Source organism: Corticium candelabrum, chromosome 1 (genome assembly GCF_963422355.1).
Source record: "Corticium candelabrum chromosome 1, ooCorCand1.1, whole genome shotgun sequence".
NCBI classification, from domain to species: domain Eukaryota; kingdom Metazoa; phylum Porifera; class Homoscleromorpha; order Homosclerophorida; family Plakinidae; genus Corticium; species Corticium candelabrum.
The window spans coordinates 14,907,817-14,922,142 of record NC_085085.1 but is presented as its reverse complement, the minus strand read 5'-3'; the positions used below and the strand labels follow the sequence as shown (position 1 = coordinate 14,922,142).

General features: G+C 40.5%; 3 protein-coding genes across 4 annotated transcripts in view; all 3 read left to right on the top strand.

The window, feature by feature from the left end:
- LOC134189688 (uncharacterized) overlaps positions 1-5,219 on the top strand; it is a 10,922-nt gene extending 5,703 nt beyond the window's left edge. Inside the window, exons 2-12 of the mRNA XM_062658045.1 lie at positions 1,081-1,199; positions 1,256-1,329; positions 1,855-1,992; positions 2,409-2,508; positions 2,569-2,678; positions 2,740-3,012; positions 3,077-3,343; positions 3,418-3,992; positions 4,232-4,393; positions 4,450-4,656; positions 4,714-5,219. Coding sequence (XP_062514029.1) covers positions 1,081-1,199; positions 1,256-1,329; positions 1,855-1,992; positions 2,409-2,508; positions 2,569-2,678; positions 2,740-3,012; positions 3,077-3,343; positions 3,418-3,992; positions 4,232-4,393; positions 4,450-4,656; positions 4,714-4,962 — 2,274 coding nt within the window. The 3' untranslated portion in view covers positions 4,963-5,219. The remainder of the gene's footprint in view (positions 1-1,080; positions 1,200-1,255; positions 1,330-1,854; positions 1,993-2,408; positions 2,509-2,568; positions 2,679-2,739; positions 3,013-3,076; positions 3,344-3,417; positions 3,993-4,231; positions 4,394-4,449; positions 4,657-4,713) is intronic.
- A 276-nt stretch (positions 5,220-5,495) lies between these two features.
- Positions 5,496-11,760, top strand: LOC134176585 (acyl-CoA dehydrogenase family member 11-like). The gene is made up of 14 exons (XM_062643254.1): positions 5,496-5,741; positions 5,936-6,168; positions 7,075-7,174; positions 7,235-7,352; positions 7,411-7,553; positions 7,700-7,774; positions 7,835-7,909; positions 9,440-9,534; positions 9,593-9,692; positions 10,212-10,352; positions 10,405-10,497; positions 10,555-10,834; positions 11,367-11,433; positions 11,486-11,760. The coding sequence occupies exons 1-14, from the start codon at positions 5,496-5,498 to the stop codon at positions 11,583-11,585; spliced, it is 1,866 nt and encodes a 621-aa protein (XP_062499238.1). The 3' UTR covers positions 11,586-11,760.
- A 1,021-nt stretch (positions 11,761-12,781) lies between these two features.
- LOC134190727 (epithelial cell-transforming sequence 2 oncogene-like) overlaps positions 12,782-14,326 on the top strand; it is an 8,635-nt gene continuing 7,090 nt past the window's right edge. For both annotated transcript variants that reach the window (XR_009971680.1, XM_062659225.1), the window contains exons 1-3: positions 12,782-12,861; positions 12,941-12,976; positions 13,038-13,415. Coding sequence is in view for 1 of the 2 variants with exons in the window: in XM_062659225.1 (XP_062515209.1) it covers positions 12,793-12,861; positions 12,941-12,976; positions 13,038-13,415 (483 nt within the window). In the remaining variant the exon portion in view is untranslated. The remainder of the gene's footprint in view (positions 12,862-12,940; positions 12,977-13,037; positions 13,416-14,326) is intronic.

Genomic DNA, 14,326 nt, shown 5'->3' with positions numbered 1-14,326 from the left:
TCTCTCTCTCTCTCTCTCTCTCTCTCTCTCTCTCTCTCTCTCTCTCTCTCTCTCTCTCTCTCTCTCTCTCTCTCTCTTGAGAGACACAAAGCATGCAAATGTTCCTCTCTTTGTCGCCTCATCTACACCATTTACCATCTTGAATTTCTCAAGTTTGTGACTGGACATTGAATTTAGGTTTGTGTACAATTGCCATGTCTACAAGGGCCATCCACGATGACTTATGAAATACACGTTTCAAATAGCTACTTCAACAGAAGAGATAAAGCAGCCACATTAAACGTTTTTCCTTTCTTCCAGTATAGTAAAACAGCAGACAGGCATGATTGTCGGTGTGAAAATTGATGTCACTCTATGCAGTGTAGAGTGATTGAGCCACAGTATACGCATAATCAAAATCCATGCAGCTTCTGTACTGCAATATTAACTTAAATGACAATTCTGAGCAGGGAGAAATATATCTTTTTCCTCTTGTACTTTTCTGGAAGAGGTTGAGTACTGTGCCTACTAAACCTCGCTTATTTGAATCCTCACATAACCAAACAGCTTACAGAAACAGGAGTAATGTGCACTCATCCACAGTACAGCAGGCAAAAGAAAGGCAAGCATCTTGTCTTGACTATGGAAAACAAAATACCAGTGATCAGATTGTTAAATACTTGTTGACTGAAGTTCAATGTGTAGGGAAAGAGCACCATTAACAACATTTATAAGAAAAACAACAATAAAATCCTGAGGCCATAATTGTGTAATAGAGAGGACAACAGAGTTTGATTGTGTTAATTGAAGGTAGGTGTCTTCTAAACGGCTGGTAACAAGTGAAGTGACACAGATTTCGACATGAGTTTCATTTAGTACACACCCTTGCGTTGAGTTAAATAGTGAAAGTCATGGTTCTAATTAATTAAAGAAATACTATGTCGGGGTGCAGTGAAACTGAAGGAAACTTGTAATTTGTGTTGTACCATGTACTAATGCAGTCAGAATGTACATATTGAACTTGTGTTAGGATGCACGGTACATATGCATGCATGTCATGGACATGTGTGCATGCGTGTATACTATATTTTTCTACTTCAGGGTTCTGAACTGGAACAGAAGTTCTCTGACATGTATCAATCACCGCTACACTCTGCTGCATTTTATGGTCACTTACCTGCAATCAAGTTTCTGGTTGAGAAAGGCTTTGATGTTTTCAGGTATTGTCAGTGTAATTTGTTTGCTGCAAGAATTGTTTGTAATCACTTACGTGCAGAAAGAATCATGAGCAGAAGACACCTCATGAGAAAGCAGTCGATTTAGAAGTACTGTCATTTCTACAAGAACAGGGTATAAGTTTTGTTACTATTCACATTTAATAACTAGTTGCTATCATTGCAAAGGCACGTATTGCTTCCAAAAACTATTGTCAATAACTTTTAATTTAAGCCCTGTCCACACTAGACCAAACTGGATCGCGATCTGATCAGGATAGCGAGCGTCCACACTGCACTTTGAAAACGCTACCTCCACCTCATTTTTGATATCACGTGACTGATGACCGATGTATACGTGTGACTTCTTTGCTTGTGGAAAGTGTTGATACAGCGACGTAAGGTGAGCAAGAAAAAGACGAGTGAGGAGTGTTAGATGTTCCGACTACACGCGTAGCGAACGTAGGGTAACGCCCACTGTTCCTAATTGGATTCAACCTATTGCGATCAGATTGCAATCGAAACCACCTCGCAATGTGGATTGGATTTATCGTGATCTAGTTGCAAGTGTGGACAGGCCTTAAGTCTTTTCTTGAAATGGAGTGTGGGCATTGGCATTTCAGGAAATTATGGTAAAGTAATGGGTTTGCTTTCTCCTTAGAATTAAAATTGGCCAACCCAGAAATATCATACTCTGTTGAAACAAGTCTCCTCGACAGAGCAGCAGCAACAGGTGACATCCAAACAATAAAGCATTTGTTGGAGAACAACTCTCCTGTTGATCAAGCTGCACCTGCAGGTATGCTTATCACGAGAAAGAGTAGATATGACACTAAAGCAATGGCACACTGCATTAGTCTGTAATGCTGCAACGTTACCAGCACCGTGTGTTTCAGAGTTGTGCATGTTGGATGATTGCATGCCTTTTGGTTGTGTATGAGCAGGGTTGCAGGGAGTGTTTAGTTAGCTTGTTGTCAGTAATCAGCACATTGTAGGCAATGAAACAGGTATGTATGCTCCGTTAGGCTTCACGTAATATCCCTATACTGGCAGCATACACAAAGGGATAAATAGCTTAATATGGCGATAATTGCGGATCACTGATTGCTTGGAGAGTATTTTGGTAGAGATTTTATGTACATTTAGGCATACAATGTTGTCTTAACTTATGGATGTTTTATCTTTTGAAGTAACTGCATGGATTATGTATGTTAGGCTCTATTATTGGTTGGACACCTCTACATTCTGCTTCTAAGAACGGCCACTTGCAAGCAGTTAAGCTTCTTGTGCAAAATGGAGCAGACATACTTAAACTGTAAGTCTATTTACAAATACTGCTTACTTATTTGACTGCTCACTACTATATACTATCCAGTGATCAGGACGGTTACTCTGCTGAAGATCTTGCAAGAATTACAGAGCATACTGATGTGGGATACTTTCTCAGGCAGAAACGTGAATGGTTGGAACAGAACAGACGTGGAGGCAAGCAAGTCTCAGTTTCAAATAGCATACTAACAGTGATATGGCTTTATTGTATGGTTAGTGCACAAAGAACTGAGAGAAAAGCTGTTAGGAACGAGCATTACTGTCTATCAGGAAGACAATGAAAAAGGCCCCGAAGAGTATCTAATTGAGACTCTGGACTTGCATGAGATTGTAGATGGTATTGCAAAGCTTTTGGGTTCTCCTGTGAAGTGTTTGAAAAACAAGACTAATAGAGCAGTAGTCAGCGAAGTGAAAGATTTACTCTTTGCAACTGATGTACTTGCTGATACTCATGATGCAGAGCAAGAGCTTTCTCAACTTGAACCAATGGGTGAGTTGGATTATATTTTGGTTCTTGTTTAGCACAGCTAGCATTTATAGCATTACAATTGCAGAAGCAGGAGCAGACGGTAATTACAATGTGTACGTCCAGCACATGGAAACATATTGGTCTCACTCACTCAAAAAGCTGTCATTCACTCTTGATGAAGCATATGAGGATGTCTTGGGTCGTGCTAAACACCTTCTTGGAAAGCCCACAGAGTGTTTTTACACTTCTGAGAAATTGTCACGGATTCGAAACAGTGCAGTTTTAGCAACCAAGAACAGAGTAATTGCTGCCAGATTAAAGTACAAACTCAAAGAGCAACCTGGAGTTCTGGGTAAGAAGCAACGCTATATTTGCTATCTTAAATAGGTAGCACAATGATTACTTGTTGTTGTGTTGGTGTCTTAGAGCCTCAAGTTTTAGGTCAACTTGTTAGCAAAGAATTTACAAACGAAGGAGGTTCACTGTTCAGTTTTCGCCATGGTGTTCTGTTAACTGTACCTCCTGGTAGTGTGAGAGACACGGACAGGGTCAGGATTACTATCAAAGTGCAGCAATCAAGCATGAAAATGGATCTTGGACGTGAATGGGGTAGACTGTTACCGATTGGTCACCCAGTTTTGGTGCAAACAGAACCACGCCGCTACAAGTTCAGTAAACCAGTCAAATTACGTATTCCACATTGTGGTGTTTATGAGCCAAATAAGGAGGATGGTGGAATTTCAGTGATGACAGCTGGCCTGCTTGAAGAAAAGCACCCAACAGTCTTTCAAAGAATGGCATCAGATCAACTTAAGGCTTCTGACAACTATGTGCTGCTCCATTCTCTGCAGTTATCATGGTTTTGGGTGTTCACAGAAAGCAGTGTTTATAGTCGTCAATGTGCAGTTTCACTATATTCGCCATCTGACACAGAAGCCAGAGAAAACCAAGAATTTGACTTGAAGTTGGCTATCTATCCTAATTTGCATTTTTTTGCAACAGTAAGAGCTAATATGTAAACTGCTAAATTTAACACACACACACACACACACACACACACACACACACACACACACACACACACACACACACACACACACACACACACACACACACACACACACACACACACACACTGCCTGTATCTATGTATGTTATGTACATGTTGTACATGTGTGTGTATGTTTGTATTTACATATGTTCGAGGGGCATGAGTAATATTAAATTCTTTTTACTTCAGTGTGCTGCCAAACAAATCAACAAAGAAGATCCAGAAGCTGGATGTGTTCCTCGGTATCAGCTAAAGGCAAGGAAGAGAATTGTTGTTTCATCCAGAGGCAACATCACAGCTGCATTTTGCAGTAACCTAAGCGATGAATGGAGGATACGGCCCAATACTCAGGTATAGTTTCTTTAAGACTGTAGCTACGTGATATCATAAGCATTTGTGTGCTACAGATTATGAATTTTGATGATGTGTGGGAATCACTGTTCTTATGCAAACAGAACCAACCAATCTACACAGTTGGTTCAGCCTGGCTAGGTCAAGCAGATAAAAACAAACTTTCATTTGATGTGAAAGTCACTTTGAATGGTGAAGACCAGTCTGTTTGTCCCAGTCAGGTAAACGTGTTCATTGACTTACCTGGCAATGGATTTGCAAAGGTATGTGAAGGGTGTTTGCATGGTATGTACTGATTTAAGATTGTTATCTGTTTGTAGAATATTGCATATCCTCCCCATCTTAGTGAAGATTTAATTGTCAAACAGCTTGATGCTGAGTGTGGAGGGGTTGATGAAGGTGGTTGGCGTGCACTTGCTGAAGATCTTGGAGTTTTTCTGAATGAGTTGGATAATTCTGGAAAACAGATCGACCAGCCAACACGCACTATTTTACAAAAGTTCAAGGAACGCCAAGGAGATTTACAAGAGCTGATAGATGCCTTGATACATCTTGGACTGGAATTCTAAGTGTGTAGCAGGGTAACAGCGTTTTTGAAAGGACACTGCTAATGCTGCTGCTTCTGTTGTTGCTTTACTCTGCTTCTGCTGCTGCTGCTGCTCTTATGTTGTTGCTGGCAATGGGGTTTTTACTTCCGTGGTTTATGGACTGGACTTGTTTTGTTAAACACATATGTTGTCGGTTTTACTATATATGCTTACTAATTTGCTAATGTGCCTGAAGTTTTTTAAAATTAAATCGTTTATCTTCTCTGTTTGCTCAGAAAGTATTACTGTAATGACATGAACAACTGCTCATTGACAAGATCGACTGCAGGTTTGCATCATAGTGCCAGACATGCAGTCCTGCACGTAGGCGTGCTTTAGTTAATTATAGAGACTACTGACGCTACCGAAATAGAAGCTATAATGACATGCAACAAATCAGCCAGATGATTTTACGCATTCGCCGTTTGTTGAATAAAAGCGAATAGACACAAAGAAAGTGCGACCCTGCAAGCTAACGTGCGCTAGGCATTTATACTGTACTGTCCGTACACACGATGTACACAACTATTCATGTACCTAAGATCGCAGTGCAACGCTTGAGAAGCTTCTGCATCAGAAGATCAGTAAGGCGATGCAATTCTAATGGAAGGGGACGAGAGGTTTTTGCTAGCACAGACCACCAACTTTCCTTCAGTCGATCTCGCATTGGAGAGTTCTTTCAAACTGCACCTCGACTGGAAAATCAGTATACATCGGACCACCCTTTGCAGTCATACATGAAACGAGTTGTGCCTACAGAAGTAAGTTGTGTGTGTGTGTGTGTGTGTGTGTGTGTGTGTGTGTGTGTGTGTGTGTGTGTGTGCGTGCGCGTGAGTACAGACACGGACAACGGCTGCAGTAATTGTGTCTATTGTTATCAAGTCTTGTTCTTGTTGTTGTAGTTGTTATTGTTGTTGTTGGGTACGGATGCTTATACGTGTTACATGTGATTTAGGTATTAGAAGCTGTGTTTATGGATTTGAATCAGTTTGGTGATCAAGTAGCTGGTGAGATCAATGATCTTGGGCGTCAAGTTGAGCTTGAGCCTCCACAGTTAGAGCAGTACGATGCATGGGGAAAGAGAGTGGACAGATTGAAAACTAGTCCAGCATGGAAAAAGCTTCGTGATATAGCAGCTAAAGAGGGTCTGGTGGAAATCGCATTCTCACGTCTTTATGGACCTTGGAGGTAATCAACTGTACGTAGGATTTTACTTTGACTAGGGAACATTAAGTTAAGTATTCGGAAAACTTTAGTGAAATGTGTTATAGTATCAGCTCATATGTTTCAAATTGGAGGATACAAGTCATGAATTTCATTTATACCATGCATGGTTACGCGACGTGTGACCAGTCTCGGACATGTACGATGGTGTATATGACGTATTGCACAGCAAGTGTGCAATAAGTTACTTCTGGTTAATATCGCACTCTTACTATATACTTATACATGCAATGTGACCATAGTATAAATATTTTATTGTATGATTAGCGTGCTATATGACTTTTACCAGCACTAGGAGCGGTTTAGAGCCCTCAGCTTCGCCTTGGGTGATAACCCAACCCCTTGTTCTGGTAAAAGCTTTAAAGCATGCTAATCATACGATAATCTATACTTATCATCATTATAGTAGATTAATGTGTTTTGGACTTCACCTAAAGTCACAGCAATGAAAACAAATTTTAGTCTTTCAAGTGAGTACACTGTACTGTCATATGTAGATGTGAGTGAAATGTTGAAAGCTCGGCAGTTAGAGGTACATGTACCGTATAATTTGAACACAAGTCTAAGTTTTCATAGCTTGTAGATTGATGGATATTGACACAAGTAGTAGGAAACTGCTAGGGTTTCTCTAGGCACCATGGTGATTAGTTAGTTGATTGCATAATTGTTGACCAGACTATTAAGTTAACGGACCAACTTGCTGATTCATTAGCTACCACTGAGTTCATTTAGCACGGAAATAGTTTTCTGAAAAACATTATATTTAAAGGCACACAACAAAAGTAGAAAGAGTTGCTGATGTAAGCAAAATGGGTTGCAATTATGTCATTGAAGACAGTGATTATTGTCTTACTGTTTGTTGTATTTTAGTCGTGTTTATCAAGTTATCAAGCTTTATCTGTTTGCACCCTCATCCGGCTTGTATTCCTGTCCTTTGGCTATGACAGATGGTGCTGCTAAAGTGATTGAAGTACATACTAATATTTGGTAGTCAATTTGTTGGGCTATGGCATGCTGTTTTGTTGTGCAGTCATCTGGCAATATGATGGTGTTTCATCGTGCTTATGGTCACTTAACATCTCGTGATCCGACTGAGTTTTGGACGTCTGGTCAGTGGATGACAGAAAGAAAGGGTGGTTCAGATGTTGGTAATTTGCTGTATAGTGTGTAGGCATTGTAGTTGTTATTGGAATTCTATATTTGCAGGTTTGGGCACAGAAACTGTAGCTGTGCATCAGCCTGATGGCAGGTACAGACTGTATGGATATAAGTGGTTCTCATCAGCATCGGATGCTGATATGTCACTTACACTGGCAAGGATAACTGATGCAGATGGTCGTGTTGCAGAGGTATAAATTTGAGTTTGCTGGTGATTGTTGTTGTTGTTCTTGTTTTGTTGTTGTAGTTGTTGTTGTTGTTGTTGTTGTTGTTGTAAGTGTATATAATCTTAAAGCAATTATAGTGTAGCTTTATAATCATTAATACATAATTGTAGGGTTCACAAGGTTTGTCGCTATTCTATCTGGAAACTCGGGGAAAGCACGGAGATCTCAATAGCATACAGATTCAGGTAGGTAGTGCGATCATGATATCAAATGAACAAACATTGATGCTGAGAGTCTTTTATCAGCGACTGAAGAACAAGCTGGGTACCAGACAGCTTCCAACAGCTGAACTTTTGTTAGATGGAACACTGGCTCACAAGGTGTGTGTGTGTGTGTGTGTGTGTGTGTGTGTGTGTGTGTGTGTGTGTGTGTGTGTGTGCATGCACACATGTGTGTGTGTGTGTGTGTGTGTGTGTGTGTGTGTGCATGCGTGTGCCTGAAACATTAGAAGATATCATCATTTCATCTTGAAGACTACGATGGCTTGGACACTTGACAAGAATGACAGACAAACAAATCCCAAAGAATTTCTCTTTGGCTGGTTGCCAAATAGACGTCCAGCGCATGGACCAAAACTGCGTTGGAGAGACAAAGTTAAGTCGGACATGAAACTATTCCACATTGATGAAAAGAACTGGTTTAAGATAGCCAAAGATTGCTCCTTATGGAGTAACGCCTGCACTATTAAACCTTTTAACAATGTGACGTTTAATGCCGGCCAGTCAGCTGAGCAACAAATAGCTTTTTGCATCTGCAACACTTGTGCTAGATCTTTCAGAAGACCCTCAAGACATAGCACGTCACAAGTGTGATGCAATTCGATATAACAGAGGAACATTGAGTCATTAGTTCAGGCCGTCTTTGTGGCCAGAGACCACAAGACGGAAGGCATCATCATCACGATGGCCTACTTCCAGGTTTAGGTCCAGGTGTGTGTGTGTGTGTGTGTGTGTGTGTGTGTGTGTGTGTGTGTGTGTGTGTGTGTGTGTGTGGTGCGATAGCTCAGTTAGTTAGAGTCATCTTACGGAGTGTTTACTTCCGGGACCTTGAAGGGTTGCAAGTTCAAGTCGCAGTGATGGCGAGCTATGGCATAATTTCCTTAAGCAAGAAACTAACACACATTTGCTTCTCTCGACTCAGGAGTATAAATGATTACCTGTCATTGACTGGGGTCCTAAGTGGCCATCGGCTGTGACGTGACATCAGCCACTGGGGTTCTGGTGAGACTTCGAGTCCTCACACCACAGTTGGCTTTACAAGTCGGTGCTCCTGCGAGTGCCTGGCCCGGCTCCAGGAGTTTGCTAGCGCAGGCCCAGAGTTCCCTGAGTAACGTGCAGGTCCCAGCTTAACAGCTAAGGGCGTGACCTCTGAGAGGCAGTTCCTGACATTTAGGATTTTTTTAAAGTTTAAGTCACAGTGATGGCGAGCTATGGCATAATTTCGTTTGGCAAGAAATGTACACACAATTGCCTCTCTTGACTCAGGAGTATAATAGAGTACCTGGTCTTTAACTGGAGTGGCAAAGGCCTCCGACTGCGACAAAGTCCATCAGCCACTGGGGTTCGGGTGGGACTTCGGGTGCCCACACCACAGTTGGCGTTGCAGTCAGTGCACCTGCAAGCACCTGGCCAGGCTCCAGGAGATTGCTTAGCACAGCCCATACCTTCTGCTTAGTGCACAGGAACCCAGCCATCTGGCTGGGGGTATGCCTGTTTAACAGCAGCTCCTTATCCATTTGTCATTTGTGTGTGTGTGTGTGTGTGTGTGTGTGTGTGTGTGTGTGTGCATGTGTCTTGAAGCTACATTCTGTAATGTGTAGCTGTTGGCATGTTGGTTGCTGTGTTGGTTAGTTGTCAGATGATGGACGTGGTGTAGCAACGATATCAGATATGCTTAATATAACTCGGCTTCACAACAGTCTGAATGCTGTTGGTGGAATGAGACGGTGATACACATTGTGGATTAATCATTATAATTATGGTGATGTGGTGTTTGTTGTCCAGTATGATTAATCTTGCCCAGAACTATTGCATACATCGTGAAGTGTTTGGAAAGAAGTTAGTTCATCATCCTCTCCATATACAGACATTGGCTAGGCTTGAGGTACGAACATGTTGTATCATTACACTATAGTTTATAGATGTAAGACATCAATAGGATTACCTATAGAAACTAAGCATATGGTTTGTGATTGGAATACAGCAATCACACACACAGACGTGCGTGCGCACATGCACACACACATGCACATGCACACACACACACACACACACACACACACACACACACACACACACACACACACACACACACACACTTCTACAATCACAAAGGTAAGATTTGTCTATTTGTTGACCGAGGTATGTTCTGTTCTTAGTACAGTAATGTAATTTTAGTTGGCTTTCATTACCAACACTGTTTTCTTTCTATCATCTCACTCAGATCACAAGTATTGTAAAGTTACAATAGTAAATAGTTTTTGAAATTGGTTTGATAAAGATCACATTGTGGTGGGGGCCTTATATTACAGTTGAAGAGAATTAAAGAACAATATCAGTAATCTTTAAGAATGATATCAGTATGTTTATTGACTTTGATGGCAATGACTGTTGCTTTGTGCAGATAGAGTGCCGAGGTGCATTGTATTTGGTATTAGAACTTTCAAGACTGTTGGGATTAGAAGAGACAAACGAGGCCAATGAAGAAGATCAGCTACTTCTACGTCTTCTTATGCCTGTCACTAAACTATACACAGCGAAACAAGTATTCTACTTTTAAACAGAACATGCCTGGTAACTATAAAGTTGTCTCGCAGGCTATGCTTGTTGCATCGGAAGGATTAGAGAGTTTTGGTGGCCAAGGCTATATTGAAGACACTGGACTACCTGGGATGCTTCGAGATGCACAGGTAGTGAGTTGTTCATCTTCTACAATAGTATGAGACGTACATTTACTAATTTGTCAGGTGTTACCAATATGGGAGGGGACAACAAATGTTTTGTCTCTTGATGTGCTTCGTGTGCTTCACAAAACTCAGGGCAAAGCTGTTCGGGTTTATGTTGCTGACATTAAGCGACGTTTGTCGTTGGCTGAAGGCAATGCTGACTTACAGAGTGCATGTCGAGCTGTCAGCATTGCTGCAAACGTCTTAATGGAGTTCACTGTCAATTCTGCTAACAGTGAACTAGCTGTTTTGGAAATGGCAGCACGCGACTACAGCTTCAGTTTGGCGAGGATTTACATAGGTGAGTGAACAGGTGTATTGACTTTGTAACCTTAGCACGTACTTGTAAGCATTTGTGTTGTGTAAGTAACCATATTTGACAAGTCGACATCTTGATGCATATTATTAATTTTTTTACTCTTTTGAGTGCATCAGTTAGGGTAGCTTGTAATATTAGTACCATTTGAGCATGGAATTTGGTTAATTACAAATTACAACTGGTTTATAAGCATTTATTTTGGTGCAAGTCATCATTGTAATAATTATTCTAGTCAAAGCAATAGGTGTCAGTAGTTTGCTTGGCATGGCTGAAGTGAGAAACAACACATGATGTTTTTAGCTTTACGATTTTACAAAAGCAAAAGTGTGGATGACCAGGAAGGAAGTCATGTGGCAATATTGGTGACTATATACTTTGTATTAATTAATGAGTAGCATTTTGTGGCTTGAGATCATTTTATATGAGAGCGGCGTTTACTTTTCGTTTGGTAGTGCTATTTGTGCAATACACGAAGACAACTGATTTGCAGTTGGAAATTATATTTTGTTTTTAGGAGCCCTACTCATTGAGCATGCTGCTTGGGTTGAATCTCTAAGTACTGATGTTTATACTGCACAAAGGCAAGGAAAATTGTTACTTTTTAATTTTATATTGATCAACAGATCATTGTAGATGGTGCAAGAAACAGTTGAATGTTGTCACTGAACGATTTGCAAGCGGCTTCTACAACTCGGAGTCACAAATTCTAGAGCGTGATATACTCTTTAATTAAGTCTAATGATATTTTGCCCTAATATTCTGATATTCCTGAGTTATTCCCGATACTTGTTTTCAGATGTTAGAACACGATAGTACTGCTCATCTATTGAATCCTGTTATTGTATGATTGCTATGACACAGAATCAACATCGGTTGATGTGTTAGAATAGAACCACATTTACAGAGTAGTGATGTTTACATAATTTATTTGGAAGTAGCGGAGGTTTGAGAACATTAACGTGTATACAATTAGATAATTTGTTGTTTTTAAGTAATTATATAACACATTTTAATGTTATCATGCATTAATCCATTTGTTAAGAAATTTGTGCATATTGTAAATGTTTGGTAAAGAAAACATTGAAGCAATAATAATAATAATAATAATAATAATAATAATAATAATAATAATAATAATCGAATTGGCTAGTCACTGATCGCCGTGTGCACTACACAGAACACATGTACCCCGCTGGGCTCACCTGCCGGGTTGGTGGGCGCCCAGATGGGGGTAAAGACCCCACTTGCCCATTATGGAAGGGCATAGCGACACAATAATAATTTGTTTCATACCACTACAGGTACATTGCTCTAGGCCAGACAAGATACATACACTAACAAGTCAAAATAGATAGTTATAGAAGAATAAACGTAGAAGAATAAACAAACATAAATTAATATTGAAACTTATAGAAACTAGCAAGCAATAGCAGTCTTCAAATCAGTTAATTACCTAATATTATTAAACATTTTGTTGATTGAGGTGGACAGTTTTGTACTCATTTTAGAAGAGTGCACCATGCAACTTTCAAGCGTTTACTTTGATATTGGTTTCAGTATTCTTGTAAGTTTAATATAATTTAGGTTATTTGATGTGTACGTGCAATTATTCATGCTCAATAGATGCTGTACGTTTCATGGTGGTCTTCTCAGTTGAGGTGTAGCACTGCTGCTGTACATGTAAAATATAAAGTCTATTACTGTAATTGTGAAAAATCACAACAAAAAATTAATGAAAAATTATTAAATAGATCTTTGTCTCTATATACATGCAGCTTGGGTCAGGATGGTGTAAACATTGATATGCAAGTAGACAGCTTTCTAGTGTCTAGAATGGCGTCATTAATGAGCATGCCAAATAGGCACTCAAATTTCAATGTTTGATGTTTGCGCATGCGTGGATGTGCTAGTCCTGTTCTTGGCCTAAAGAGTCACGGAGCATGGCCAAACCAGCACGACACAGAAAGAGCGCTTGGACGCCAGTCCATCACATTCCATCAAATGAGCAGGTCGGGTTGCACTAGCGCATATTTTGCAACTATGTTGTCGTTGCCACAACAACCTCATTTGTTTATACCTCAATTTCAGTTGTTCGAGGAAAGAAAGAAGCTTGTCGGGCACTGGGTAAATGCATCTTATTGGAAATGACTATTAGAGTTGTCATGAAGTCTTGATTGCTCTTCAGTTTGACATGTGGACAGATTCACAAAGGCGCCGCTTTCTGGAATTCATTTTGCAGCGCTCTCGCGAAAAGCAGATGCGTTTTGCGCACACGTGGCTTTGCCAACGTGTGACACTGCGAAACGTTGATTTCACACGTTTTTTGCCTCGTTTTCTATCTCTCTACATTTTTTCTTTTCTCGATCCTCGTTCGCTCAGTCGTTGTGCTCTAGTTTCTTGGCATTGGCGATTTCTGTCGGAGCAAGATTGTGTTTGGATTCCCAAGTGTTTACGACGTGGATGGTATTTGCCATATGCTCCGAGTGAGAGAGAATACGGAGCATGGAAATATCATTATATAAAATGTGTTGAAAATTTGGATATGAAGTCGCCCAGCAAAGAGGTATATTTAGATATAGGTGTGTGGTAGTCTCGCGTAGCCAGCCATTCTTCCCCTTTCTTTACTTCTGACAATAGGGAGAGCTGGCTGCCTCATGTAAGTAAAGGGAGGGCTGGCTTAGAGGCTCGAGTATTCAGCCGGTCGTTAGAACCAACCACTAGGTCGTTCAGGGGGAGAGACAACTGGCTGGACACTCGAGGGCTGGCTAGGTGAGACTACATTGTGTGTGTGTGTGTGTGTGTGTGTGTGTGTGTGTGTGTGTGTGTGTGTGTGTGTGTGTGTGTGTGTGTGTGTGTGTGTGTGTGTGTGTTAGCTGCCGGGCACAAAGGGAAGGTTACCCTTCAAACCTACAAAAATCACCGTCTACCAGTTGTCCGGATTATTGGTCCATCAGTAGGAACGTGTTTTTCGTGAAAGTGCATGTACGGCCTGGACAATTGTACATTCACTCTAATCTCGTCGTACATCTACTTCTTGCAACTAAATTAAGTGGGTAGGTCATGTCGCAAGAATAGATGAGAGACGTTTACCAAAACAAGTGCTATACAGTCAATTGTTAGATGCACCAAGAAAAGCTGGTGGTCAGAAGTTGAGGTTCAAGACACTTTAAGACACAATCTACAGAATGTCGATATTGATCACAAAAATTGGGAAATGATAGCATGTGACCGTTCAATTTGGAAGAAATATATAAGATTAGGCTTAGATTGTTACGAGGAAGGTAGAATTGACAAAATTGAAGAAAAGAGACTAATGTGTCACAACTATACAGCACAAAACTTGACTACTGGTACAAAGAACGTTTGTAATATATGTCATCGAGTATGTCATTCCAGAATTGGACTCTTTGCACATGAACGTGCTCATCAAAGACAAATTGTAAACAACTGCTGAATGGAAGTTGTGAACTCATT

What these genes read in the sequence shown, in the direction of transcription:
- LOC134176585 (XM_062643254.1), top strand. Translation starts at nt 5,496, where the DNA reads ATGTACACAACTATTCATGTACCTAAGATCGCAGTGCAACGCTTGAGA. An exon ending in AAAGGGTGGTTCAGATGTTG is followed by an intron (nt 7,353 to 7,410) that starts GTAATTTGCTGT and finishes CTATATTTGCAG; the next exon opens with GTTTGGGCACAGAAACTGTA. An exon ending in TCAATAGCATACAGATTCAG is followed by an intron (nt 7,775 to 7,834) that starts GTAGGTAGTGCG and finishes GTCTTTTATCAG; the next exon opens with CGACTGAAGAACAAGCTGGG.